Source organism: Halichoeres trimaculatus, unplaced genomic scaffold, assembly GCF_033239565.1.
Source record: "Halichoeres trimaculatus isolate MK-OKI-2021-1 unplaced genomic scaffold, fHalTri1.1 fHalTri1_scaffold_16, whole genome shotgun sequence".
NCBI lineage: Eukaryota > Metazoa > Chordata > Actinopteri > Labriformes > Labridae > Halichoeres > Halichoeres trimaculatus.
This window is the reverse complement of record NW_027437194.1, coordinates 25,697,778-25,725,625: the sequence shown is the minus strand read 5'-3', so window position 1 is coordinate 25,725,625 and position 27,848 is coordinate 25,697,778. Positions and strand designations below refer to the sequence as shown.

Sequence of the window (27,848 nt, the reverse complement as noted above, 5' to 3'; positions counted from 1 at the left end):
AAGGGGGTTCAGGTTAATGCACACATAGAGGAGGGCTGAGGGGCTGGATGGTCCTGAGTCAGGTCCTCACTGACCATCACTGGAGGTTTTTCTTTTTCTTTGAAAAAGTCCCAGGAACCTTCTGGTCTTTGATCTCTTTGGAGCTGCCTGGGCTCCCTGGGTGACCTGGGCTCCTTCAGATACTTTGGTTAGCTCAAGTATCTGACCATCCAGGACCTGTGAAGTGTCCTCCACGCTGGTGGTTTGTGTCTCTTGGTCCTCCCTCACTGGAGTCTGCTGGAGTCTGCTGATAGAGTCCAGGAGAGAGGCCTTCTCCTGCTGCCACAGGTCCTGTTGTTTCTCCACATCCTCACAGGCTTGTTTCAGAGAGGCCTTCAACCTGGAGGTTTCTGTCTGCTCTATGAGGAGCCGTGACCTGTCCATCTCCCTCTGGCATTTCTGGGTGGACAGCTCCATTTGGGCCTGTTGCAGCTCCTCTGACTTCCTGTGACTCTCCTCTCTGTGTTGTTCCAGGAGCTTGGATCTTTCCTCAGCCCACTGCTGTTTGAGCTTCTCCACGTCCTCTCTGGCCTGGCAGAGGTCAGTCTCCATCCTGGCAGCGTTCTCTTGCACAGACAGGTTGTGGGACCTTTCCTGGTCCCACAGGTGTTGAAGCCTGTCCATGTTGTTTTGGGCCTGGTTGTGAGCAGCCTGAATCCTGTTCCTCTCTTCAATGTGTTCATTCAGGAGGTTAGATCTTTGTTTTTCCCACTCAGACTTCAGGCTGTCGGTTTCTTCCTGGGCTCGTCTCAGAGCGGCCTCCATGGTGCAGGTTTTCTCCTTCTGCTCTTCTAGGAGACGAGACCTTTCCTGCTCCAGCTGCTGTTTCTGGATCTTCAGGTCCTTCTGGGCCTTGTTCAGGGCAGCCTTCAGTCTGCTGCTCTCCTCTTTCTCTGCCAGGCAATGAGATCTCTCAACCTCCAGCTGCTGCCTCTGAGTCTCCAGCACTTTTTGGGCCTGGGACAGAGAGGCCTTCAGCTTGGATGTCTCCTTTTGCTCTGCCAGGCAATGAGATTTCTCCTCCTCCAGCTGCTGTTGGTGGTGTTTCAGGTCTTCTTGGGCCTGGTTCAGGGCAGCCTTCAGTCTGCTCATTTCTTCCTGCTCTGACAGGAGGTTTGCTCTTTCCTCCTCCCACTGCTGTTTCTGGATCTTCAGATCCTTTTGGGCCTGGATCAGGGCAGCCTTCAGTCGGCTCATTTCTTCCTGCTGTGACAGGAGGTTTGCTCTTTCCTCCTCCAGCTGGTGGCTGCTGTTTGCTGGATCCTCCTGGGCCTTGTTCTGTGCAGGCTCTGTGTTGCAGGTCTCAGTCTGGGCGTCTTGAGAGAGATCAGACCTGGACTCTGCTGACTGTGCCTGCTGCAGAGCAGCTTGTAACTTTTGGATTTCTCCAAAAAGGTAAAACCTCTCCTGTCCCCAGTGTTGTGCCTGGATGTAATTGTCCCCAACAACCTTGTACAGATATTCCTGAAGCTTGTTGGTCTCCTCTTTGTGCTGGGCCAGGCTGTCTTCTGTCTCTCTACACCTCTTCCTCTCAGTTTCCAGGTCTTCCTTGAGTTTCTCCAGCTCACTAACAGCTTCCCTTGCTGTGTCCTCAGCCAGGAGAAGCTTCCTGTCAGAGGCAACTTTGGCTTCATGATGTTGGAGCTGATTTTTTAACTGCTCCACCTCATGGGGCAAAGCCACTTTTTCCTTCTCAGGTCTTGAGACCTGATCCTCTTTGTCTTCTGGGCTGCTAAATTCCAGCTGAGGGACCTGGATCTCAGTCTTATCAATGAGCAGATGTTTGCTAAAAACCACTGCGCTGCGCGGCACTTTACGTGCAGAAACAGACTTTTTGAAAGTTTCTGCTGGCTGTGGTTTTTCTGCTGACTTAAGAGGCTGGAGCCTTGGCTGGGGTCCAGGTTTGGGTCCAGGCTGAGGTGTTGGTCCAGGCTGGGGTCCCGGCTGTGGTCCAGGCTGTGGTGTTGGTGCAGGCTGGGATCCAGGCTGAGGTGCCAGTCCAGGCTGAGGTGCTGGTGCGGGCTGGGGTTCAGACTGGGGTCCTGGCTGAGGTGCTGGTCCAGGCTGGGGTCCAGGCTTTCTCACAGGTGACTCTGCAGGCTGTGTTGTTGGAGCCACTGCAGAGCTGTTGGTCACTTTTCTGCAGCCCTCAGCTTCCAGTTCCTCCTGAGTGTAATCTCTCAGCAGAAAAGGAAAGGACGAGGCCAGGTTGACTCCTGACTGTGTCTTCTTCTTCTTCTTCTTCTTTGAGCTGATGTTCTCAAAGTAAAAGTTATCAATCTCCTCCTCAACAAGATCAATCGGCCTTAACTCAAACTGAGGTGCCGGAGTCTGGGGCTGTGAGGGGATGTCTCTGAAGACCTTGTTTCTGCCCTTTCTGGCATTAGTCCTTACGTTTCTTTCCATTGTTAAAGCTCGTGTAGATTCTGTGAATCGCAATGCGTGTCTCTCTGTCTGGCTCAATTGGCTTGACTGAAGATACTGATCTGCAGCGTTAGGTACTGATACACTAAAACTCCTTCAGCTAAGGCCCACTGTGACATCACAACCATGTTCCAGAATCAAGAGCATTGTGATGTCATAGTAGACCTTAGCTAGGAGTCTCCTAAAATCTACTATGACATCACAATGCTCTTGATTCTGGAACATGGTTGTGATGTCACAGTGGGCCTTAGCTGAAGGAGTTTTAGTGTATCAGTACCTAACGCTGCAGATCAGTATCTTCAGTCAAGCCAATTGAGCCAGACAGAGAGACACGCATTGCGATTCACAGAATCTACACGAGCTTTAACAATGGAAAGAAACGTAAGGACTAATGCCAGAAAGGGCAGAAACAAGGTCTTCAGAGACATCCCCTCACAGCCCCAGACTCTGGCACCTCAGTTTGAGTTAAGGCCGATTGATCTTGTTGAGGAGGAGATTGATAACTTTTACTTTGAGAACATCAGCTCAAAGAAGAAGAAGAAGAAGAAGAAGACACAGTCAGGAGTCAACCTGGCCTCGTCCTTTCCTTTTCTGCTGAGAGATTACACTCAGGAGGAACTGGAAGCTGAGGGCTGCAGAAAAGTGACCAACAGCTCTGCAGTGGCTCCAACAACACAGCCTGCAGAGTCACCTGGGGGAAAGCCTGGACCCCAGCCTGGACCAGCACCTCAGCCTGGACCAACACCTCAGCCAGGACCCCAGTCTGAACCCCAGCCCGCACCAGCACCTCAGCCTGGACCAGCACCTCAGCCTAGACCAGCACCTCAGCCTGGACCAGCACATCAGCCTGGATCCCAGCCTGCACCAACACCACAGCCTGGACCACAGCCGGGACCCCAGCCTGGACCAACACCTCAGCCTGGACCTAAACCTGGACCCCAGCCAAGGCTCCAGCCTCTTAAGTCAGCAGAAAAACCACAGCCAGCAGAAACTTTCAAAAAGTCTGTTTCTGCACGTAAAGTACCGCGCAGCGCAGTGGTTTTTAGCAAACATCTGCTCATTGATAAGACTGAGATCCAGGTCCCTCAGCTGGAATTTGGCAGCCCAGAAGACAAAGAGGATCAGGTCTTAAGACCTGAGAAGGAAAAAGTGGCTTTGACCCATGAGGTGGAGCAGTTAAAAAATCAGCTCCAACATCATGAAGCCAATGATGCCTCTGACAGGAAGCTTCTCCTGGCTGAGGACACAGCAAGGGAAGCTGTTAGTGAGCTGGAGAAACTCAAGGAAGACCTGGAAACTGAGAGGAAGAGGTGTAGAGAGACAGAAGACAGCCTGGCCCAGCACAAAGAGGAGACCAACAAGCTTCAGGAATATCTGTACAAGGTTGTTGGGGACAATTACATCCAGGCACAACACTGGGGACAGGAGAGGTTTTACCTTTTTGGAGAAATCCAAAAGTTACAAGCTGCTCTGCAGCAGGCACAGTCAGCAGAGTCCAGGTCTGATCTCTCCCAAGACGCCCAGACTGAGACCTGCAACACAGAGCCTGCACAGGACAAGGCCCAGGAGGATCCAGCAAACAGCAGCCACCAGCTGGAGGAGGAAAGAGCAAACCTCCTGTCACAGCAGGAAGAAATGAGCCGACTGAAGGCTGCCCTGAACCAGGCCCAAGAAGAGCTGAAAAACCACCAACAGCAGCTGGAGGAGGAGAAATCTAATGGCCTGGCAGAGAAAGAGAAGAGCAGCAGACTGACGGCTGCCCTGCACCAGGCCCAAAAGGATCTGAAGATCCAGAAACAGCAGTGGGAGGAGGACAGAGCAAACTGCCTGTCACAGCAGGAAGAAATGAGCAGACTGAAGGCTGCCCTGAACCAGGCCCAAGAAGACCTGAAACACCACCAACAGCAGCTGGAGGAGGAGAGATCTCATTGCCTGGCAGAGCAAAAGGAGACATCCAAGCTGAAGGCCTCTCTGTCCCAGGCCCAAAAAGTGCTGGAGACTCAGAGGCAGCAGCTGGAGGTTGAGAGATCTCATGGCCTGGCAGAGGAAGAGGAGAGCAGCAGACTGAAGGCTGCCCTGAACAAGGCCCAGAGGGACCTGAAGATCCAGAAACAGCAGCTGGAGCAGGAAAGGTCTCGTCTCCTAGAAGAGCAGAAGGAGAAAACCTGCACCATGGAGGCCGCTCTGAGACGAGCCCAGGAAGAAACCGACAGCCTGAAGTCTGAGTGGGAAAAACAAAGATCTAACCTCCTGAATGAACACATTGAAGAGAGGAACAGGATTCAGGCTGCTCACAACCAGGCCCTAAACAACATGGACAGGCTTCAACACCTGTGGGACCAGGAAAGGTCCCACATCCTGTCTGTGCAAGAGAACGCTGCCAGGATGGAGACTGACCTCTGCCAGGCCAGAGAGGAGCTGGAGAAGCTCAAACAGCAGTGGGCTGAGGAAAGATCCAAGCTCCTGGAACAACACAGAGAGGAGAGTCACAGGAAGTCAGAGGAGCTGCAACAGGCCCAAATGGAGCTGTCCACCCAGAAATGCCAGAGGGAGATGGACAGGTCACGGCTCCTCATAGAGCAGACAGAAACCTCCAGGTTGAAGGCCTCTCTGAAACAAGCCTGCGAGGATGTGGAGAAACAACAGGACCTGTGGCAGCAGGAGAAGGCCTCTCTCCTGGAGTCTATCAGCAGACTCCAGCAGACTCCAGTGAGGGAGGACCAAGAGACACCAACCACCAGCGTGGAGGACACTTCACAGGTCCTGGATGGTCAGATACTTGAGCTAACCAAAGTATCTGAAGGAGCCCAGGTCACCCAGGGAGCCCAGGCAGCTCCAAAAAGATCAAAGACCAGAAGGTTCCTGGGACTTTTTCAAAGAAAAAGAAAAACCTCCAGTGATGGTCAGTGAGGACCTGACCCAGGACCATCCAGCCCCTCAGCCCTCCTCTATGTGTGCATTAACCTGAACCCCCTTTGTTCCCCCTTTAACTGGCCCCCATGTCTGTTGTAGGTTGTCTGTGTCTCTTTATATGAAAACATTTGATGAGGCATAGACAGCATTGCAACAATTCCCAAATACCTCTGTTGTTTAAATGTTTAAATGTTTTGAAATGTGTGTCTTGCAAATAAAAAACAAACAAACAAAAAAAAAAACAATAATTCTGCTTTCAAAATCTTTTTTTTTTTTCACTTTTCACAGCTTAAAATGACAAATGGCGTTGAAAAATATTTGATTATTTGAATGTTTTATTGTATTTTCTATTTTTCCTCATCTTGAAGTGATTGTTTTGTATAAAGATGTGTGTGTTGTGGTTGAGGATGCTTAAAAAAAGCTTTGTTCAGCTCGATCTGACTCTTAATCAGAATTCAAACACTGAAGAAGGATCTCTTGTTTTCTGAAATAATGGATGAAGATAATGAACAGAGTTTTTTTCTAAACCAGGTTCGTTATGGAAATAACTAACTGATAGTTTTGCTGTAATATGTAGGAAATACTAGAAAGTTCCTTTTAAAGAGCAGCAAAAGGTGATGGAAGGTGGACAGGGTAAAACAATCCCTGTCAGCTGGATCTTTCAGCTCCTGAACGACTCTTTAATCAGTATTATTTTTAGCCTGATGTTTTTGAGTTACTAAGTCATTTACTCAGGGAGTGCACAGAAAACTACATGTGCCACAAGGTTAACAGCTTTTAATGCCTCTTTATACCACCCAAAACACATGAAGGTTAAGTATGGGCAAAAATACTGACAAAAAAAAAAAATAAATAAATAAAATTATATATATATATATATATATATATATATATATATATATATATATATATATATATATATATATATATATATATATATATATATATATATATATATATATATATTCTAACTTCACTTGTTCAACAGACACACCGAGAAAATGAAAAGTTAATGTCAACTCCTTTGTCCGAAGTCTGACAGTATGCTTTAAATAAACACAAGACACTGATCAAGCTTTCATTCGATGTGGTGCGCACACACAGACACAGACTACAGAGTGCCAGGGATCGCGATTTAGTGCATCAAAACACTAAACAATTTATAAGTTAGTTATCACACCGTTTGCTGCTGGCTGGCAAACAGCCTCTCCTTTATGATGCAAAAAAGGCTGTGACAGATAAGACAGACAGGTGATATGCTGACATCCTCATCCTCTCATTTATAACACAATATCAAACTATTTAAGATGGACTCTAGTGAGATATTATCCAGATTTATGAGTTCATTGATGTAGGCCATTATTTATTAGAGTCTTGTGTTCTATCCTAGATTTATTCATGTAAAAATAAAGTTGTTATGACTTTGACTTAGATGTTGAACATTGGACTTATAAGGAACAATGACAGGATTACAGTCACTGTTTAGGATCACAACATAAAACAACACAGCAAAAAATATAGCATTTATTTTTATGTCCCCCCCAGGAATTAATCTCTGAAATTTTTCTGTTTATTGTCCCCCCCAACAATGAAAAGGGATTTTCGCCCCTGCTTTTTTAATAAATCAGGGAAAGGATCTTAAGAAATCAACTCCTGATAGCAACGTATCATTAAAGGTAAATATCCTCTCAGCTAAAGAAATGCTCTTTGAGAAAGCACTTGAATATAAGAGGATTTTTAGATAGAATATATAGATTGCAAAATTGTATTACTAAAATATGCAGCAACTTAACTTGTATATAAGATGCTCATAGTATCTTTTGACACATGCTTACATCCCTTTTTGCACTTTATCCCTCACTCCTCTACATTTTTATTTTTCCTATGCACCCTATCTTAACCCATTTAATCCCAAATTATACCCTGAAAATAAAATAAACTTCATACATTACATTCCCTAGACCTCACTATTAAGTAATTTTTCACATTATTATTATTATTATTGTTGTTGTTGTTGTTGTTGTTGTTGTTGTTGTTGTTGTTGTTGTTGTTGTATCATGTTATATCTTTAATTTAAAAACTTTAATGAGCTACCAAAGTCAAATCTATGGAAGACCTTAAAGGCCATGGAAACAAAGTTTCGTTACCCAAAGATAACAAGAAAATTAAGTTAAGATCTTGAGAAAACAACTGCAATTAGCTCGTTATCATAAGAAAACTGAGAAAAATATTTTTAAAAAATTATGGTACTTTAATTCTTCAGTAAGAAACACCCAAAAGATTTGTTGCCATGTGCAGCTGACTGTATAGTTGTTGTTTTTTTAATCTTTTATCATTTTATAAAGAAAAATAATTTATATTGCTGTATTTGCGCCTGACAGGACTGCTCTAATTTTGCTGTGTGTATAGTGTAAGTAAAGGAATTTGAATCTTATTGCTCTAGAGCATTGGTTGTATAAAAGCTCTAGAGGCGAGATTCCTGTGAGACAACAATAAGGGAAGTAATTCCCCAGACCGTGGACCTCACAGACACACGGAGTGATTTTATGTAGGAGTGCGCCGCCTAGCGTTCACCCGCAATCTTTGGCGATAAGTGACACTCTGGGAGGGGAAGCAGAACAAACTGTAAGCTGCTAGCGGATCCATCTTGCTCGAAAAAGAGACGGGGGTGTAAGCTTTTTTCAGTTCAGTACCTAAAAGACTGCGTCGATCCTCATTAATCGCACTGGGGAGCCCGAGGAGGGGCTGTGTCGCTGTTTGTAGGATGTCCCGACATGAGGGTGAGTTGATAAACAGGTCCACACAGCGCCTGAGCAGCTAGCTGTACAGCTAGCTTTGCTAAGTGCTTATTCGAGTCAAGGGGGTGGGGGTGCTGCGTTTTTAACGTCTTGTTTCTTTACCACCTTTTAAAATACGCATTTCTCTGAAGCATGGCTTATAATATGTGTTTCTAGTTTATCATAATTTGAGGCAAAGGGTTACAGCTTTCCTTAACATGTCTGCAATGATACGGCAACATTGCGGGGCTTAGCAGTTAGCCGTTGCTAGGTACTGCGTTAGCACGAAGGCTAATGTATGCCAACATAAGGAGTCGTTGATTCTGCGAGCTACGACTTTGTGTCGCTCAGTTCAGTGTTAGCTGAACAGTATGCCTTTTCCCAACAGCGCTAGTATCACCTCTTTCTTCTATCATGTGGAATATGGTGATTTTAAGCACCAGTAGCTCCAGTGTTAGCGCCACTCAGCTTCATATTGCTAATGTTGTTAGCGAATGCACTGTCATCAAGAAGAAGACAGACAGTCTGAGGCCTCATGACCACAAACCAGTCACTAACTTTAAGATAGCTGCCAGGCTACTTGCTCGTAAGGGTTTGAATACGGTTTGTCTAACTATTAACTAGCAAGACTGTAAATTTGGGTCACTGTAGACACCACCAAGCAGGCCATACATGGGGTTATAGTGTTTAACTGATACACCAGTTTCTCTGAAGCTAAATGAGCACCACAGCTCTGATGGGATCATGAAAGGCTTGTGTTAGTTTCATTACCTTTTTAATAATAGGAAAACATTGCCTCTTTTTAAACTTTACCCTCAAGGCAGTCTCAACTTAAAGGTGATGTCACTCGAAACTCTTTATGCAAATTGGTTTTATGTTCTCACGGGAAAGAGTTTTTGCTGCTTCTAACCCATTCAAACAAACCTGAAACCAACACATAGAGGTTAATGACTCTGTCATACAGGTTGATATCTTTCTTTAAGTCTATGTGAGGAGTTTTTACCTTCTTGTTCACAATGACCTGCATAATACAACCAAAACAACAGCAAATGAGTTTATTGTCTATGGTTTACAGTGTTTAATAAATGCTACCTTTTGTGGAGGTTTTCTCTCTGCATTGATAAGTTTCATTATTCGGTATCAGATTGGAATTTCCCTCAATAGTTGCTCACATATTATCCAATATTTGCCAAATAAGGGGTTCTTTTCCCTTTGAAGGAAATGCCAGTGAGGTAGGAGTTGTTATATTGTTTGTAATGATAACTTTCAGAATGATGTCTCATAGAAAATTACTGACTCTGTTCCTGAATAGTTCTTCCATGAATCGTTTTAACTGTAACCATGCAGAAAGCAGTGGAAAAGCAAAGGGATGCCAAACTATTTGATATGTTGACTACGGTGGTAGAGGAAACAAAGCAAATGCCTTCTGCCCATTTTCTTCGTTTGAACTGTTTTGGTGGATGTTAATTGAGAAAATTGCTGCCTGAAAATGTGTACACAAGGCTATAAATGAACAACAAACTCTGTAATGGCTCTCAGATGTTTTGATGTTTGTGGCGTACCTCTGAGCTGCCTCTGTGAGACCTTGCTTGTGAACTTCATTGGAATGCCAGAGTTCTTCATTGCTGGCACTTGTGGGTTGGTGCCACTCCAAAACACATGCTCGTGTAAGCGAGACTGGCCTGCAGATAGAGGTTGCTTTCTCCCTGTTGGTGCTGCAGGCGCATTTATAAGGAATTTGTAACTGTATTGTCAGGTCCATGAGTTTCACGCTGTGCTTTCCTTTCCCTCCTCCGCAGGTGTGAGCTGTGATGCGTGTTTAAAAGGGAACTTCAGAGGAAGACGGTTCAAGTGTTTAATTTGCTACGACTACGACCTGTGCGCATCGTGCTACGAGAGTGGGGCCACCACAACAAGGCACACAACAGAGCACCCCATGCAGTGTATATTAACCAGGGTAGACTATGGTAAGGACAGTTGTGTTGTATAACAATAAGAGTTTGCTAGACAAAGCTTAAATATCATGAAGGAGGATAACTACAGCGGCAGTTTAAAGTTAAACTTTGATTCCTGTTCGTTCATAGTGTAAAGTAATGATGTAGTCAGTCTACAAAGTTAGGAGCCTGAAGTTTTCAAACATTACTCTGAGTTTCCTCTTCATATGAAGGCTGATACCAACATGCAGGTGTCTGTTTTGGTATCTCAAACAGTTGGAATGGTACATTCCTAGCTCCTTGGTTTCAGAGCCACAGTTTGATGAGTTTCACACCAGGGTAAACATTCATAACATTAAGTATATTGATTTTATTTATGTCTAAAAAAACATTTAGACGTGTTAAATAGATAGTTCAGTTTTTTTTAAGTGTGGTTGTATGAGCTCTATGTGACCACTAAGGACATTAGATACAGTAGAAAGTTGTCTCCTCTCCCTCAGTAAGACACAAACTGTAAGCGATGGTGATGAGGAAATAGGCGCTAACAGGGAGAGACCGTACCAGATTCAAAGGCTATTTTCTCTGCCTACAAGAACTCAAATCAAAAAGTAATACCACACTTCAAGAGTACACTACATAGAATATTTTTTAAGTGCATTAAGTCTACGGAAATATAAACATTTATCCGGACCTAACTAACTGGTCATGTATCCTTCCGCGCAGCGCTAGTGCGCTCCGTCCCCCCTCCTCCTTTCAGCTGTAGGGATAAAAATTCTTTATGTAAACACTTAATTCAGAACAGATGAGTTTGATCAGGCTGATTAAGAAAGAATTATCACACAGTATTTTCCCATGAAAACAGTTTTTTACAAATGCATCTCTGACATTATTAAGTTTTACTGGGTTAGGAGGGGACTAAACAAACCCAACCATCTTTAGCAAACACACCGCACAGTTTTATTAATAGTTCCAGACCACGACCATCTTATTTTATAAGCCTACTACCACCAACTGTTTGATTTGACATTCATTGTGTTAAGTCGTGTGGTTAACTGAGTGTGATCTCGTTGTCAGGCTACGAAGGTTGTGTTGATAAGTGATGCTGTGGTTCATGCTAACACTTGCTCTCTGTCGACCGTCTTTTTGCAGACTTGTATTACGGTGGAGACACCTTTTCAGTAGAACAACCCCAGTCCTTCACATGTCCTTACTGTGGCAAGATGGGCTACACAGAGACGTCCCTACAGGAGCATGTCACCTCAGAACATGCAGAGACTTCCACAGAGGTGGTGAGTATACAGCACGTTGAGCCCTCACTGACAGGAAAACATGACTTTCAGCTGTTCATATTTGATGAAAGCATGATTGCAGCTGAGCCACGAGTGTTTCAACTACAGATCCTAAATGCTCCAAGGGAACTTAAAACCAATTTTTTATGTTTAAAGACACTGTGAGGACTTTCTAAGTGATCCTGAAACGGTCTTACTCTTATCCTGTTCATTGTCTATGATTTAAAATGATATTATCAGCACCAACAATAGTTATTTTAATTGCTGTTTCACAGCATCTGTGGTCTGGTCAGGTTTGACAGAGAGAAAACAAATTACTTTAGGACACGTAGACCTTAGGTCCCTTTGATGATAATAAGCTGGCCGACAAAGCAACAAGAAGCAAAATCTTTCTTTTCCTCAGAAAGAAAAAGGATGCAAAACGGTAAGTCCACATAAAGCCTTAAGCCATGAACAATGTCTCAGTGATACTCACAGAATAAAAAAAAAAAACATACTTTCTGGTTTACATTTGTTAAAGCTTTAGGTAGATTTTTTTTGTCTTCCTCCATCTCTGCGGTCAGTCTGCTTTAACTAGAGCTCTGCAGCTCTCCCAGCTGAAATGACTTCCCAGAACGTACACACAGATTTATGGATTAGTTGTTGTCAAGGCAGGATTTTTATGAGTTGGTCCACCACTAAGTAAACTGAGCTGCTGCTGATACCCGCTGGCTTGCATGGCCAACAAGTCGGCTGTCAAACTCCTCCACTAGTGAGGTGACTGAGGCTGGCGCTACCTTTGTATTATTAACAAAATCTGTGATATTAATCTTAATAACTCGCAGCTTCTGAATATTACAGGTTTTTCTGTGTGAAATTAAGTAAGCAGAATGGAAATGATGATCTGCTCATTGAAACAACACTTGTGACGCTTGTATCATTAAAAAAAAAAATTATTTGGATAAAATTCTCATTTTGCTGAAAAAATCTGCTCATGTGCAGTTTCAGGATGTTTCTCAGCAAACATGGCATCACACAGGCATAAAAGGTGAATCTGTGTGGGACTATTTTCAGCAGTGGATGAACACTCTATGTTTATCAATGAGTATTTGTAACAGCAGGATGGAGGATGTCAGATTGACTCAAAATGAGGTACACTGGCTGTGTTTCATTGTAACTGTAAGACAGCGTGTCACTCAGCGCACAATGTGACTCTTTCTTGTGGCTTGTTTTGTAGTTTTTAGATAACAATAGACCTTTATGGTCCAGAGGAATCAGACGTGTTGGGGATTAGCTGAACAGACAGGACTTGTTGGAGGGAAAGAAGAATGACGTCATCTTTGTCCTCTTTGGGTTGATTGAATCACATACATAACGGTGCAAAAAAATAACTGTAGTTTGTCTTTTAAAAGCTCTTTCTCAGTCTTTTCTGTGGATAAACAGGGTTAGAGTAGAAAAACTGCTGGGAAATACAGGCACCCCATAATTGAGTAGTTTTACATCCCCTTAGTGTCAAGTTAATCGAAACTCGACTCTCTGAATGGCTGTGATGTTTTGCCTCAGCATGTGTAAAAAGCACTACAGTGCTGTTCTGACTCTTCAGAATAAAGCGTTTTTCCACCAAGCAGTCTGCTTTGCCCCCTCTTGGTAGGGCGCGGGTAAGCTGGATTCCGACAGCCACATCAGCTACATTGTAGCATGACGTCGGCATAGCAATGTGACACAGTGTACCCCGCTAATAAATCTAATGAAGAAGAAACATGTGACACAGTAAACAAAGAGCAGTGAAGGAAGACATCCAGCAATTTTTCTTCTTTGTGATTGGCATGTATTGTTCTTTAGTATCAGTGTTGCACAGGTAGTGTTGACTCTAACAACCAATCAACAGACTGCAGTGTTTCTGGCCCCTCCTTTAATCACTATTTGTGGCACCTCAACAGAATGGTACCAAAAAGTGGCATGGTAGAAGTTGGTAATTTGGGGATCTGTCGTGGTTTTAGTTATGGATGCACCAGTCAAACTTTTCTGGTTCCGAGACTGATACCAATACCTGGGCTTTAGGTATCAACCAATACCGATCCTACACCAGTGTTAAATAACCTGCATGTCTTACTGTGGGATAAGACTGGTAATGTTTTTGGTAAAAGGCAAAAAATGAGTAGATGAAATTATTAAAGATAATGTTTATTTAAACTATAAATTATTTAAATGTATACCAGGAAAACAAAGTACAGAAATTCTATCTAATTTTACATTTTCATACCCTGTAGACTGTAGGGATGGGTACCAAATTAGGCACTTTTATAGATACCGACCAAATTCTGTCAAAAGTACCGGGTATCGATTCATGTAAAATCAAAAGGTTCCATGTTAAGGTACCTAAATGCATCCTTGTGACTGTGAGGGAGTGGAAGAGTAGGTGATTTTCCATGCTGGACATGAACACAGCATTGCAAGGTTATATATTGAAGAATGAATTTGCTAAATTGAATTTTTTTTTTATTTTATTATTAAACAAATTGATATTTTTTACCACATAAACACAAAAAAGTACCGAAACTTGGTACCGGTGAGTACCGGTACCAATTGCCAGGTACCAGCAATCGGTACCGCATCGTTTCAGATGTGAAAGGTACCCATCCCTATTAGACTGCATGGTGTCCGCGGGGTCTTAAAAAGTATTAAAAGTTGATAAATCAGTTGTGGGAAAATTAAGGCCCTTAAAAAGTATTAATCGTAATGTTATGAGGTATTAAATTTTATTGGTATTCAAGCTTTGACTCCAAAAGTATCCATGAATATTTATATTCCTCCTTGCATCTGTTACAAACTAACCTGACACCTCAGACAGACAATTCCATATATCCACCACGGAAATAGTCCACCTGGTTTGAAAATGTTTTCAGGGTCTGAACCTTCAAAAATAACCACACCTGGTGATTGGATGATCATTCTGCTCGTCACACTCATCACAGACCAGCGTGAGGATCCAGAAAAAGCTTTATCATCTCAAAATATTTCTCTCTAGATCATAAAAGTTTCTCAAGCCTCCTGAGAAAATTTCTCAGACTTTTGATGACCTGGGATCTTGGATTATTACAATTTAGAGAAAGCTTCCCCTGATCTCAGTTGTTTTGGAACAAATTTTCTTTGTTAAAATCACCATTTTACTGGAAACAATGCAATGAGATTAGGTATTTTTCAATACAGGTATGTAGCGCTGTTGTTTGAGACATTATAACAAGCAAAGTTGCAATTTTGTGAGGCTGGCTATTTGTAGCGCTAGCCGCCCAACATATCCGTAGGCTAATGTGACAACAAACTCAGTTCGTACAATAGTTTAGTAGCCGTCCGTATGTAGCAGTGATGAAAAGCAAATAACATAATCTCAAGCACATGTCCTAAATTTTGACAACGTTGAAATAAATTCTTGTTTTTTTCCTTCAAGTTGGCCTTGAATAACTGTTACTTGTTGTGGGAATGGGAATGTCGATAAACCTGCCTTTGGTTTCATTTATTCTATCAAGCTTTATCCCTTCTCAGCTTAGCTAATTTATGTTAAAATGCAAACTGTCAAAGATCGGTTGCTGGCGACAGCTTAAATTTGCGATCAGGTCTTAAAACTTTTTGAAAGGTTTTTAAAAAAGTCTTAAAAAGGTATTGAATTTAACCTCAGGATTTCAGCACATACCCTGGACTGGTAATGCAGCAAAAAAAACAAAGAAAGTTAATCATAGGTAACTTTCTAACAACACACGTGCCTTGTTTGCTACTGTTGAGAGACTAACCAACCCTCCTGTGTCAGTAAGCCTTGAATTTCATTCCAGTAAGGCCTGCAATGATTTTGCCTCATTCTTTACAGAAAAAATTGAAAAGATTAGACAAACAGTCACTTCCTCTATATCAGGTTTGGGATATGAGTTGTGCCCACCTAGAGCCCATCTTAACATCATGACGCAATTCTATCCTATAAACCATAGAAACCTGGAGGACATTATACACCACTTAAATTCTTCCTCCTGTTGTCTAGATATCCTGCCAACAGATTTTTTCAAAAAAGTCTCAAAAATCATGGCATCAGATCTGGTACAGATTGTAAACGTGTCTCTTCTCTCAGGCGTTTTCCCACAAGCCCTGAAAACTGCTGTGATCAAGCCTATGTTGAAAAAGAACAATTTAGACAAGACAGTGAAAAACAACTACAGGTCCATATCCAATTTACCATTTTTAAGTAAAATTATTGAGAGAGCAGTTTTTCAGCAATTACATAACTTTATGACACTGAACGACTGTTTTGATGTCTTCCAGTCAGGTTTCCGGCCTCATCACAGCACTGAGACTGCACTAGTTAAGGTGTTTAATGACATCCACCTGAACACAGACAGTGGCACAGTTTCAGTAGTTGTGCTGCTCGATCTCAGTGCTGCTTTCGATACAGTAGACCATGACATACTGTTAAACCGACTAGAGAACTGGGTGGGACTTTCTGGCACAGCACTTAATTGGTTTAAATCTTACCTGAAGGACAGAGACTGTTTTGTGTCTATAGGTAACTGTACATCTGAGCGGACAAAAATAACATGTGGCGTCCCCCAAGGATCCATCCTGGGGCCTCTGCTGTTTAACATTTATATGCTCCCATTGGCTCAGATTATAAAAAACAACAAAGTCAGTTACCATAACTATGCTGACGACACACAGTTATACATTTCAGTATCACCAGGTGATCATGGCAGCATACAGGCTCTGGGTAAATGTATTGAACAGATCAATGATTGGATGAGCCTAAACTTCCTCCAGCTAAACAAAGACAAAACTGAGGTTGTTGTTTTTGGAGCCAAATCAGAGAAAGTCAAAGTCAGTGAGCAGCTCCAGATGTTACAGTTAAAAACCACTGACCATGCCAGAAACCTAGGCGTGTGCATGGACTCAGATCTGAATTTTAACAAACACATCAAGACAGTTACAAAGTCAGCCTACTATCACTTAAAGAATGTGTCCAGGATTAAAGGACTGATGAGTCAGCAGGACCTGGAAAAACTGGTCCATGCTTTTATCTTCAGTAGGCTTGATTACTGTAACAGCGTCTTTACAGGTCTCCCTAAAAAATCAGTCAGACAGCTGCAGCTGGTTCAGAACGCTGCTGCTCGAGTCCTCACGAAGACCAAGAAAGTGGATCACATCAGTCCAGTTCTGAGGTCTTTACACTGGCTTCCTGTTTGTAAGAGGATATAGTTTAAAACACTCCTGTTGGTTTACAAAGCTCTGAATGGACGAGGGCCAAAATACATCAATGATCTTCTGGTCCCTTATGAACCACCCAGACCACTTAGGTCTTCTGGATCAGGTCTGCTTTCAGTCCCCAGAGTCAAAACTAAACATGGAGAGGCAGCATTCAGCTTCTATGCTCCAAATATCTGGAACAAGCTGCCAGAAAATATTAGGTCTGCTGAAACTCTTAGCTCATTTAAATCCAGGTTGAAGACCCACCTTTTTACAGCTGCCTTTTATTAGAGCATTTTAACAAATCATTTTAATATCTTGTCTTTAATTTTGCACTGCAAATTTTATCTTAAAATCTGTTTTTCAAATCTGTTTTAAAATCTGTTTTAAAATCTATTTTAATCTTGTTTGTTTGTTTTTTGTCGTTTGATTTATTGTATCTTTTTAATTAATCTCATTTCTAATTGAATTTTAATTGTTTTCTATAACTTGTTTTGTCTGTAAAGCACTTTGAATTGCATTGCTGAAATGTGCTATAGAAATAAACTTGCCTTGCCTTGCCTTGCCTTGCCTTCTAAAGCAAATTGCCGAAAGCGCCGGGAAAAAAAAAGAGAGCCTTTTTTATGTATCGGCCCCTTCCCACTGATACGGATCCAGCTTTAAAGGTGAACTGATACACAGATACCAGGATTAGTATCTGCATCCCTAGCTTTATGCAAAGGAAACACCACAAAATGCGTGCTGCACCGGGGCCAACTGAACTGAGCAGGGCTTGATCATGGTAGCTTGATGCTTTAAAACTTACAGTCATGTTTTTCTATGTGTTTTGGAGTTATGGTGGTCATGCAAGCATTCAACATTTACCTTAAACATAAACATGTCTCTGTGTCTTCTTCCAGATCTGTCCGATATGTGCTGCCTTGCCAGGAGGGGATCCCAACCACGTCACAGACGACTTCACAGCTCACCTCACACTTGAACACAGAGCGCCAAGAGATTTAATATCCTTTCCCTGCTCATGTGCATACACATGTTGAAGTGTTGAATGAATCACTGACAGAGCCCAGAACTGTATCAACCTTAACTGTTTGTGTCCACGATGAGTCCAGCAGTGTTCGACATGTACGCAGGATGTTCCACCCCGGGCGAGGGCTGGGCGGTCCCAGAGCACGACGGACAAATATGCACTTTACTAGCGGCTCCACGGGGGGACTTTCATCCTCCTCATCACAGAGCTCCACTTACACCCCAAGTAATAGAGAAGCAATGGACCCCATCGCAGGTGAGTCAGGTGTTTTCAGGTAAATGCTACAACTTATAAACCTCAAACAGGAAGCTCCCACAACTGCTGCTGGTGAAATCTAAGTATACACTAACAAAAACGATGCTTAATCTAAATTTAAAAGAAAAATCAATTGAGTCATGAAAGAAAAAAAATGTATATAGTAAATCAAAGAGGCTCTTTCATGGAGCAGAATGAGTAAACATTCACAAACAGCTGACAGTGTGTTATTTGTGTCTCCTGCAGAGTTGTTGTCCCAGCTGTCAGGTGTTCGACGTGCAGCCGGGGGCCAGATAAACTCCTCGGGGCCTTCAGCCTCTCAGCTCCAGCAGCTCCAGATGCAGCTGCAGTTGGAGCGGCAGCAGGCGCAGGCAGCACGACAGCAAGTGGAGACGGGCCGGCACGCCACACGACGCAGCAACAACCCCGGCAACACTGGCACCACCATCCCTCCACCCAGCACAGCAACCGCCAACACTGCCACTGTGGGCGAAAGCAACCCTTCGTCTTCATCCCACAGCTCCCAGTTCCTATTAGCACGGTGAGTGGAGCCGGTCACTCAGGTTCTGTCTGAAGAAAAGGATAAACGCCCTGAAGAATAAGTCTGTGATGACTGAGTAATTCAGATGTTTACATTCCTGTCATCAGTGTTCTGCTTATTAAGATTCATTTTCTGCGTTTGCTGCTTTGATGTTTTGATGGTTAATTCCTCCCACGCAGCGTTCTCACTGATGAATTTCATTTGGCCAGTTGTAATTTAATTTATCTGATTTTACAGTATTAGATTAGACACTTTCATCATGTTATTTTCAGCTATGAGCACAAAAAAACAAAAACAAGCCGGTTCACTTCTCTGTACCTTCAGACTCCATAACCACAGCCCTAAACTCAGCAGCTCCACCTCAGTAACAGACCTGTTCCTGGGTGTACCCCACAGACACACAAAGATTTCTGATCATGCAAAAAGTTTCCAGTTTGGCTGTAAATCACCAAAGCAAAGGAGAAAGAAGAAGCAAACTGCAATTTAAGTTCTTTCAAGGAAGAGTGGAGAAAAAAACCAAACACATTATTTGTTTTCCTCTTGGTTTTATTCATCTTTTCTTATTGTCAGATTGATTTTGTCTTATCATTGACTGTTTTTGCTCCACAGTTGGATTTAACTTTGTTGAATTGTCTTATTCTCTAATGTGTAGTGTGATGAGTGAGTGCTCTGAGCTCTTGCTGTGTGAAGCTCACTGAATCATATCCCAATTGATAACGTCCACATGGGACTAAATTGTTGAATCTGCAATTTGGCTTCAAATGGCCCCAGAAGTTTGCACCTTTTGAGAGCAGGCCCTAACTTTTGTTGTAAGTCTTGACAGTTAGAAATAGTGATGAAAAGTTAAACTTGTGCTGAAACCACCTAATAAAGCCAGTCAGCTGATTCAATGAGGTGACGTAAGGTTTCATCATGTGTCAAAAGACTCAAATGGCTGAAATGCACCAAATGCGTCTGCGGTCTGGCTCTGCTCTGCTGCATGTTGACTGCGTTTGTCAATTCATACTGACTTTATGGCACGCATGACTGACAGACAGCTGGAGTCACGAGACCGAGTAAAACCTCAAACCTGTTGACTCCTGGTTTGGCTGCACTTGTTATGTCAGTTTGTGATTGTGGTCAAGTGAAGTACGATCTGGTTGTAACGCGGTTTTATTTTGAAAGTCACAGGCTCTATTTAGGTATTGTCTGTGAACTACTTCCTGTCCCGCTTAATCTTCCCTACAGTGAATGGACACATCACAGCTCAGGCATCTGGTAAAATGGTTGCATATTGTTTTAAAGGCTGCGACCTGCCACAACCTAACAGGTCCCATGAGTTGATACAGTGACTTAAATTGAAACCTATCTGATCCAGTGCTGTAACGCAGCTGAGACGGACCACTGATACATCTGTTGTATTTCAGTTGTGAGGCAAACTAAAATCAAAATGTGCAAATGTAAAACTGAGGAAAATAAACTTTAGGTTTTGGTGAGAAATTTGATTAATACAGCTGATTCGAGAACCTTTTTTTATTGTTTATCTTAAGCCCCATCAGTCCAAAACTAGGGATGGGTACCGAATAAGGTATTTTTCAAGGTACCGACCAAATTCTGTCAAAAGTAACGGGTACCAATTCACTTAAAATCAAAAGGTACCATGTTTAGGAACCTAGATGCATCCTTGTGACTATGAGGGAGTGAAAGAGTAGGCGATTTTCCATGCTGGACATGAACACAACATTGAAAGGTTGAAAAAAAAATTATTATTGAACAAATTGATATTTTTTTACTACATAAACACAAAAAAGTACCGAAAATTGGTACAAAACTGTTGAGTACCAGTACGGATTGCCAGGTACCAGGCATCAGTACCATATCATTTCAAATGTGAAAGGTACCCATTCCTACCCACAACACATTAAAGTACAGACACTAAGATTCTTCAAGAACAGATTTCTGAATGACTTAGCATTATTTATTACCTCATTCCTAAAAGTGTGTCTCATTACTTCATCATTGGATTTATTTAAGACTCAGAACACTGAGGTGTCTTTTCAGAGTTCCAGTACTGTTCCTGTTACTGGATGTAACATCAAACTACCAAAGATTGATAAATCTGCTCAGTGGTGTTTGTTCAAATATTTAAATAACATGACTGCACGTTACCAATCTTTTGTTTCCTTTGTTTTAGAATGTTGGGTTAAAAGTCTTTTGAAGTGTATGATCTTAATGTTTTGAACTGTTTTCCTCAGGTTGAATGAACCTAAGATGTCTGAAGCAGAGCGTCAGTTTCTAGAAGGAGAGCGCGCAGACCGCAGCCTGTTTGTCCAGGAGCTGCTCCTGTCCACGCTGATGCACGAGGAGAGCTCCTCCTCGGACGAGGACGAGCGCCGAGACTTCGCCGACTTCGGCGCGATGGGCTGCGTGGATATCATGCCTTTAGATGTGGCGCTGGAGAACCTCCAGCTCAGAGAGAGCAGCTCTACGGGGAAGGAGCCTCCGCCGCCTCCTCTTTGATGTCCGAGCATCAAGCAGACTGTGTCCTCTCTGCTGCAACTGTCAGTGATGGACAGCCAACAGCAGCAGTCCCCCCTCCTCCTCCCCTTTCTCCCTCCCTCCTCGATTTTCTGAGTTTGTTTTTGGTGATTGTAATTTCAGGCCTGTCACCATTTTTGTTACATTGTAAACAAAAATAAATGAGAGCAAGTGGGATAAATGTGCGAGTGCGCTGAAGCAACTGCGTGAGCGAGCGAGAGAAGAGAAATCTATAAATATATATAAGATATATATGAAGTCGATAATCAATCCACATAACGTTTCTTTTCTTTATCAGGTAAATGTTTCAGGCAGCTGTGGCACACCTTCGCTTCCTGTGACATGCAAACGGCTCTCCGTATAAATACTCCACATTCAAAAAGTTGAAGAGGGCTCTGAGGCTCCTCTGATCAAGCTGCTGTGTGTGTTCATGACTATTACTAAATAAAAAGTGCTTGGATGGGTTACCATTACTACTGCATGCAGTTATTTGCAGCGTGCATGACGTTTAATGACCCTGCTGTCATTAAAACCTGTTTTGTTTTGTTTTTTAAAAAAAAGATCCCAAAGCTGTTTTTAAAATGGTTCTTTCAAACATGGCTCAGTCAGGGCACTCAGACCCAAACTGACCAGCAGAAATTTGATTGGTGATGTTTTATTGGTTTGTGTTTTTGAATGAGGAGAGAAAGTGTAGCCTCTGAAGGAGTCCTGTAACGTGTGTGAGTCTCAGCTCCAGATTGCCTTTTTAAAAACAGAAGTTTTTCACACATTTCACCCAGATGTTAATGTTTAGTGTTCAGCTCTGTAGACAGTTAACGTTATACTTCATAGATAAACTCAGACGCTCCACGTCACTCTGTCTGTCGGTCTTTGTTGCTGGTTTCTGGCATTAGACCACAAACTCCAGCTGGATTGTTTGTTTTCTTTTTCTTTTTTTTGTAGGACAGCAGGAGCTTGAGACCTTCCACACTGCAGTTTTGTTTTGTTTTTGTTTGTTCTTTAAGAAGGTTTTCTTTTTTTTCTGCTAAAGTTTAGCACTTTCTATTTATTGATGTTTTTCTTTCTGATTCTTTTTGAGCCTTTAATCTGAAAAATGCCACCTTCATGCCTATACTTTTACCCTCTCTATGTACAATACAGTGAGATGTATATGGAACTTGTGCGTTAACTTTCATAATGGTTCTAAGACATGGGCAGACGCTTTTTTTTAAATCTGTAACTTTAGAATACAATAAATATAAACTGCGCACAGCTTTTGATGAAACCAAGAGACCATCACACCTTTGCATCTTGTGTTGTTTGTGTTGGAGCAGAGGCTCTAAATCTCTTTATTTACTTTTCATAACATGGACCTGATGGGTTATTGCACTAAAACATGTATGAGTGCTGATTTTATTCACAAACTGTAACCTTTAATGGCTGCAACACAGAAAATCTTACAAACAGAAATCTTATTTACTCTTGCACCGTTATGCCGTTACAAACATTAATGTGTTGTAAACCCTTCTGTAATGTTTACTTCAGCCCCGTAAACCTTCAGCTTTGTTTCTGGCAACTCTTATCTCGACTGCCTTGAAAACAGACCTTCATTGAGCAGACAGACACTGAGCTAAATCCCTGATTAAATCTGGACTCTTGACGACGGTTGAGGAACAAATGTGATGATTTCTCCTGCAGCAGGTGCCTCAAAGCTCCTCTGAAGTAGGTGACCTCCACACGACAAGACGACTGCACCAGCAGCTGTCCCACAGCATGAGCCGGGTGTGAAGCTCCTCCAAACACAGACTGCAGAGCACTCAGGTGGGACACACACACACACACACACACACACACACACACACACACACACACTAATGTTTAAAAATGTGTCCGCCTAAAAATTCTGCGTTGGAATGAAACTAAAAATTACGTTTTGGATCTCAGTGCTTCCTAGGAACAGTGGATACTAGTTTTTCTGTGTGTACACGTGTGTGTGTGTGTGTGTGTGTGTGTGTGTGTGTGTGTGTGTGTGTGTGTGTGTGTGTGTGTGTGTGTGTGTGTGTGTGTGTGTGTGTGTGTGAGGGGTCATTCAGCAGCTGTCAGTGTCACTCTTCTGTAGTTATTGTTAGAAACAAATGGAGCCCATGGGATACCTTTCACAACACATGTTGGATCTTTTTTTAAGTAGCCCGACACCAAAAGCAACAGATTAAATGTCACTCACACCTCAGCAGAGCGGAGGTGAAGAGATGTCCACAGAGGAGAGGACAAAACATCAGGTCAGACGCTGAGAGGAGTCTGGGCCACTTTTTCAAACTGTGGTTTTCAACTTAGAACGATAAGATCCTGACACAAGTTGTAACATTTTGGGCAAAAAGTTATAACATTTCTGGTTTTATTGCTTTTTTTATTTACATTTTAGGTTCTTGTAAAACTTCAGGCTCTAACAGGGCTCTAAAGTTATGATTTATATGGTTTTTACTATTTTTAACCAAAAAACAACATTACTAAGGCATCTAAACCAGGGATGCATGATATATCGGTATCAATATCAGTATCAATATCGGTATCGGACGATGTTGGTAATTTTTTTGTACATATCAGCTGATGTGTTAAATTTTCAGAGCATCTTAAATGATCTTCCCAAGACCCCAAAAATATTGTTTTCTATGGTCATGTAAACACCAAAACTACTTAAGAAGAATGGACAAGGAAAATAAGTTTGAAAGAGAAGGGAGGTGTTGAAAAAAATCAGTTAGCATGATTTCCAGTATGTTCAAACTTTGATGATCTAAGATTGTTCCTTTTTTTTTTTTTTTTACCAATATTGATATTGGTAAATATCGATTATTGGCCCTAACAGCAATTTTAACATCAGCTTTTAGTTACGGCCAAAATTTTCATATTGGTGCATCCCTGATCTTAACTGATGTTACATAAACTCTGGGCTGTAATTTTTTACTTTTCTATAATAATGGCAAAAAGATAAGTCTGTAAAGCAGAATACAGCTAAAAAAAGAAACTGTAATGAAAAGTTAGAGAGGGGATATCCAGATTTTCATATTTTTTGATATGGATATAAATTTATAATTCGTAATGCTTTTTCTTTTTTTCTTCCTTTTTTCTTAGATTTAAATCATTTAGAGACACTACGGTGGCACCAGAGGGACAGTATCAACCATAAAATACTCCCTATTTACAAATTTGGGCTGGACCTTTGCAGTATGTGTGAGCTTTTATTTTCTGTTTTTGTAAAGCTCTTTGTCACCTGTGTAGAGAAGTGCTGTAAAAATACAACAATTAGTAAATGTCAATAAAGTCTCTTTACAATTTAAAAACATATTACAAAGGCAAACAAACAGAAAAATATGTGAAAATTGTTATAAATGAGAAGATACTGATTTTTTTTTTTTTTTAACTAAATTTGTACATCTCTATAGGAGCACCATTAGTTGCACCAAGCACATACAGTGCTGGATTTCTTGCCATGTTTGCTGAAGCATATCCTCATCAGTGCAAGCAATAGCATCAGAGATCTTTGCTTTAGATCAGTGATGTCCTGTTTGTTTGTTTGATACCTTAAATCTTAAACATAACCCTGTAGTTTCTCTGAGTTTGTATCTGATTTAATTTCAATAAACCCTGACGCACTCCTCACCTTTTCTTGAGGAGAAGCCATCCACTGCAGATCTTAAAGTGTCCACTAGAGGCTCGCTGCTAAAGCCAATGATTCCTCTTTAAGGTTTGCGCAACAGATGACTCCATGGTTTGGACTGTGTGTGATTTAGTAGTAAAAGCTTTTCTGGTTTACTGAAGCAGTGGTAAGCTCAAATAAGAATCAGATCACTAGAAAGATGACCGTCAGTGTCAGCATGCTGTGATTGTGTTGGTAAAGGAGGCCTCAGTGTTCAGTGACTTGTTATACGGATGGTGAGGTTATAAGACAGGAGGTCATTGCGGGTGGTGAGATAAATCCAGGAAGACACTTGGTGTGAGATTATTTATCAACACAGCAATCTGCAGAACCTGACAGCACTCAGGTCATACACCTTTTAACCTTTTTGGGACTCAGATTGTCCTCTCCTTCATGGTTCTTTCCCCGTCTTCTGATGGTTAAGCAATGGCATGGAAAAATAGGAATGTCTCAGTATTTGGCCTGTTTAACGATCACTACTTGAGATTGTTTTTGGAGATTCGATGAAGACATCTCTACAACCGGAAAACATTTATCAAGATTATGACCTCCACAGTCAGAGGACAAGAAACCAGAGCATTTCCACATCTCTTGGGATAAATAGAGGCTTACCAAACATCAGAGTGAAGAAGTTCTGAACGAGTGGCAACAACCACCCAGGCATCAAAAACTTGTCTACAGACAAACAAAACAGTAGGCCAAACTTTACCTCTGTTTGTTAGGCCTCATGCTGCCTGGGAGGCTACAGCTCTTGTTTTGGTAAAATAATTCAGTACATGAGTTGCAGATATTAAAGCCCAAGGTTATAAAATGACAGCATGGAGAATCTGTATATGAAATATGACTTTTGACCATCTAAGCTTTAGAATCTGAGGCCTCAGCAACGTGACGCCCAAACCATAAGAATCCAAAGTTTTGACAAAACGCCTTCAGATGTTTATGGATGAAGAAATGAAAAAGATCAGTTTAAATTTTTTACTGATACAAACATAAATCACTTCATGTTGGTCCACTCCTCCCCCAACCCATCCCAGAGACAAAACATCTCACCCCACTTACAGAAACACTGCTGTGTGAGAGCGGGGAGAACAATTATGTACTTATAAAGTCCCAACACGCAAGCAGAGCGGAAAAACGAGGACACTGGATTCATCGAGACAAAACAATACACAACCCCGACTCTGAAAGAGTTTGGATGCTGGGTGAGAAACAATGATCGAAACAAAACGTGATGTTTGAAAAGCATTTGAGGGATTAAAATAGTGTAAAGACAAAATCTTGAATGTTAAACTAGAAAGAGAAAAAAGTTTTATTAGGAATATTTGCTAATTCTGAATATGAAGGATAGTTTTTCACTCCCCCACAGTCCATCTTAGACTCAGCTCTAGAGAAGTTTCCTTTTCGCATTTATACACTTTGAGCCTGACTTAGTGGATGCAGCTGCAAACTTTGAGTCCATGCAGTGATTTCCACTACAGAGTCATGACAGTTTGTAAAGCAATCATGGGATTCTCTTTTTTTTTCCTGTGGAGATTATTCATGAATTGTTAAGACACACCTTTTCCAGTTTCATTGCCCCCTCTCAACAAACGTGTTGCTAGTTGTTTTTAAAATGTGCAGATATTTTTAAAGAAGCCATCCATTTTTCAGATTTGATATCTTGTCTTTGCAATCTTCAATGAGTCTAGTGATATTCAAACAATAAAAAACGGTGTTTGTTAACATTTAGAGCATTCCAGCATCATGTGAACTGAGGTCGTAAAAACAGGAAGGAGCACTTAACATGAGTGAGTGCTCACAGCAGAATTACTGGCAAACGAACACAGACGGAGACAAGAACTTCTGTTGATTTCCTTTGGAATCAAACGTGTTTTGTCCAGTGAACATTTTCGAGTAAAAGCCTTAAAAACATCTTGTTAAGGCTGTAGCATGCTACTGAGGTAATGCTATTTAGATGTATGTAGATGTTTGTTGTGCATTTGACTGAACAGTAATTGTCAAGGCTAATTGGAGAGTGGTTGATTCAAATTACAATTTTCTTTTTCCTTTTCATTATTTTTCATTAGTAACTGATTTGCAGTATGACTTAAACCATGACCTTTAACTCATAAAATCAAACAGAGATTAAAAAAAAAACCAGTCATTTCTACAGCAGACTAAAACATGTTCATTATTATGTTCATTATTAGACTCCCTGTCATAAAAATGAGGAAACCATCCATCATCATGAAGTGCTTTAATCAGGACTTTCTTTCTTTCTTTCTTTCTTTCTTTCTTTCTTTCTTTCTTTCTTTCTTTCTTTCTTTCTTTCTTTCTTTCTTTTTCTCAGTGAGTTTTCTCTGTGTCACCATCTTGAACAGGAGAAATTTCATACTGAATTTACATTTTTATTCCCAAATCTGAGCCAGCTCACTGAAATTCTCTGAAGAATCAGAAATTATTCAAATAAATAACACACAAACACTAAAACACTTTTTTTCTGTTCATGAATGACAGGAAATGAAAAAAATTAATTGAAAAAATGATATTGTGCTTTACTATTTTTCCTGCTTTTTTGGAAAGCAGTAGGAAATTTATGGGTAATAACACGTATTATAATATAGCATTAAATTTATCATTTTGATTCAAGGGCTTACACATCCTAGTGGATTTACCATTACAAAAATATCAAAAATATTTTGCTTATCAGTAATATGCTAATAATTAAGGATAGTGACAGTCTAATAAATTTGTTAAGCACTGTAGCACATTTTTTTTGTGCAAACTGTCCTGTGTATGCATCTGTTAAAATGATCTAATGACTGAGAGTTTCGCATCATTCTGCACATTCAGGGCCCTACCTTCTAAAAGTTTAGTAAATATCAAGCAGCAACCTCTGGTCTTAAAATATGAAGCTGATAAGGAAAGCCTTACAAACTGCAATTCACTGAATCTCCACTAGAGGCTGGCTGCTGAAGTACAACAAACCACATACACACCCATTCAAAAAAGCTGATCTTTACAGAAAAAGTAAACGTGTCTCAGGAATCAATTCTCTTGTAATTTTTGGGGTGCAGATTTGGTTTAAAACAAATTTAATTAATTATTTGAGATTTATAATTTTGTAGATTTTAGTTTGCTTTTTGAACACCAGACTATAGAAAAAAGTTAAATGATGATGATAATGTTTACAGACTATATCAGGGGCCATATTTTCACATAAAATGCACATCAGGTGAGTCAGAGACCAATGATTCACAGATGCTACGTCCATGTCA

General features: G+C 41.4%; 1 protein-coding gene across 1 annotated transcript; it reads left to right on the top strand.

The window, feature by feature from the left end:
• Positions 1-7,936: 7,936 nt before the first annotated feature.
• kcmf1 (potassium channel modulatory factor 1) lies at positions 7,937-22,189 on the top strand. Its single transcript, XM_074691130.1, has 7 exons — positions 7,937-8,156; positions 9,953-10,120; positions 11,237-11,376; positions 17,478-17,579; positions 17,677-17,860; positions 18,107-18,401; positions 20,636-22,189. The coding sequence occupies exons 1-7, from the start codon at positions 8,141-8,143 to the stop codon at positions 20,898-20,900; spliced, it is 1,170 nt and encodes a 389-aa protein (XP_074547231.1). The 5' UTR covers positions 7,937-8,140; the 3' UTR covers positions 20,901-22,189.
• Positions 22,190-27,848: the final 5,659 nt, after the last annotated feature.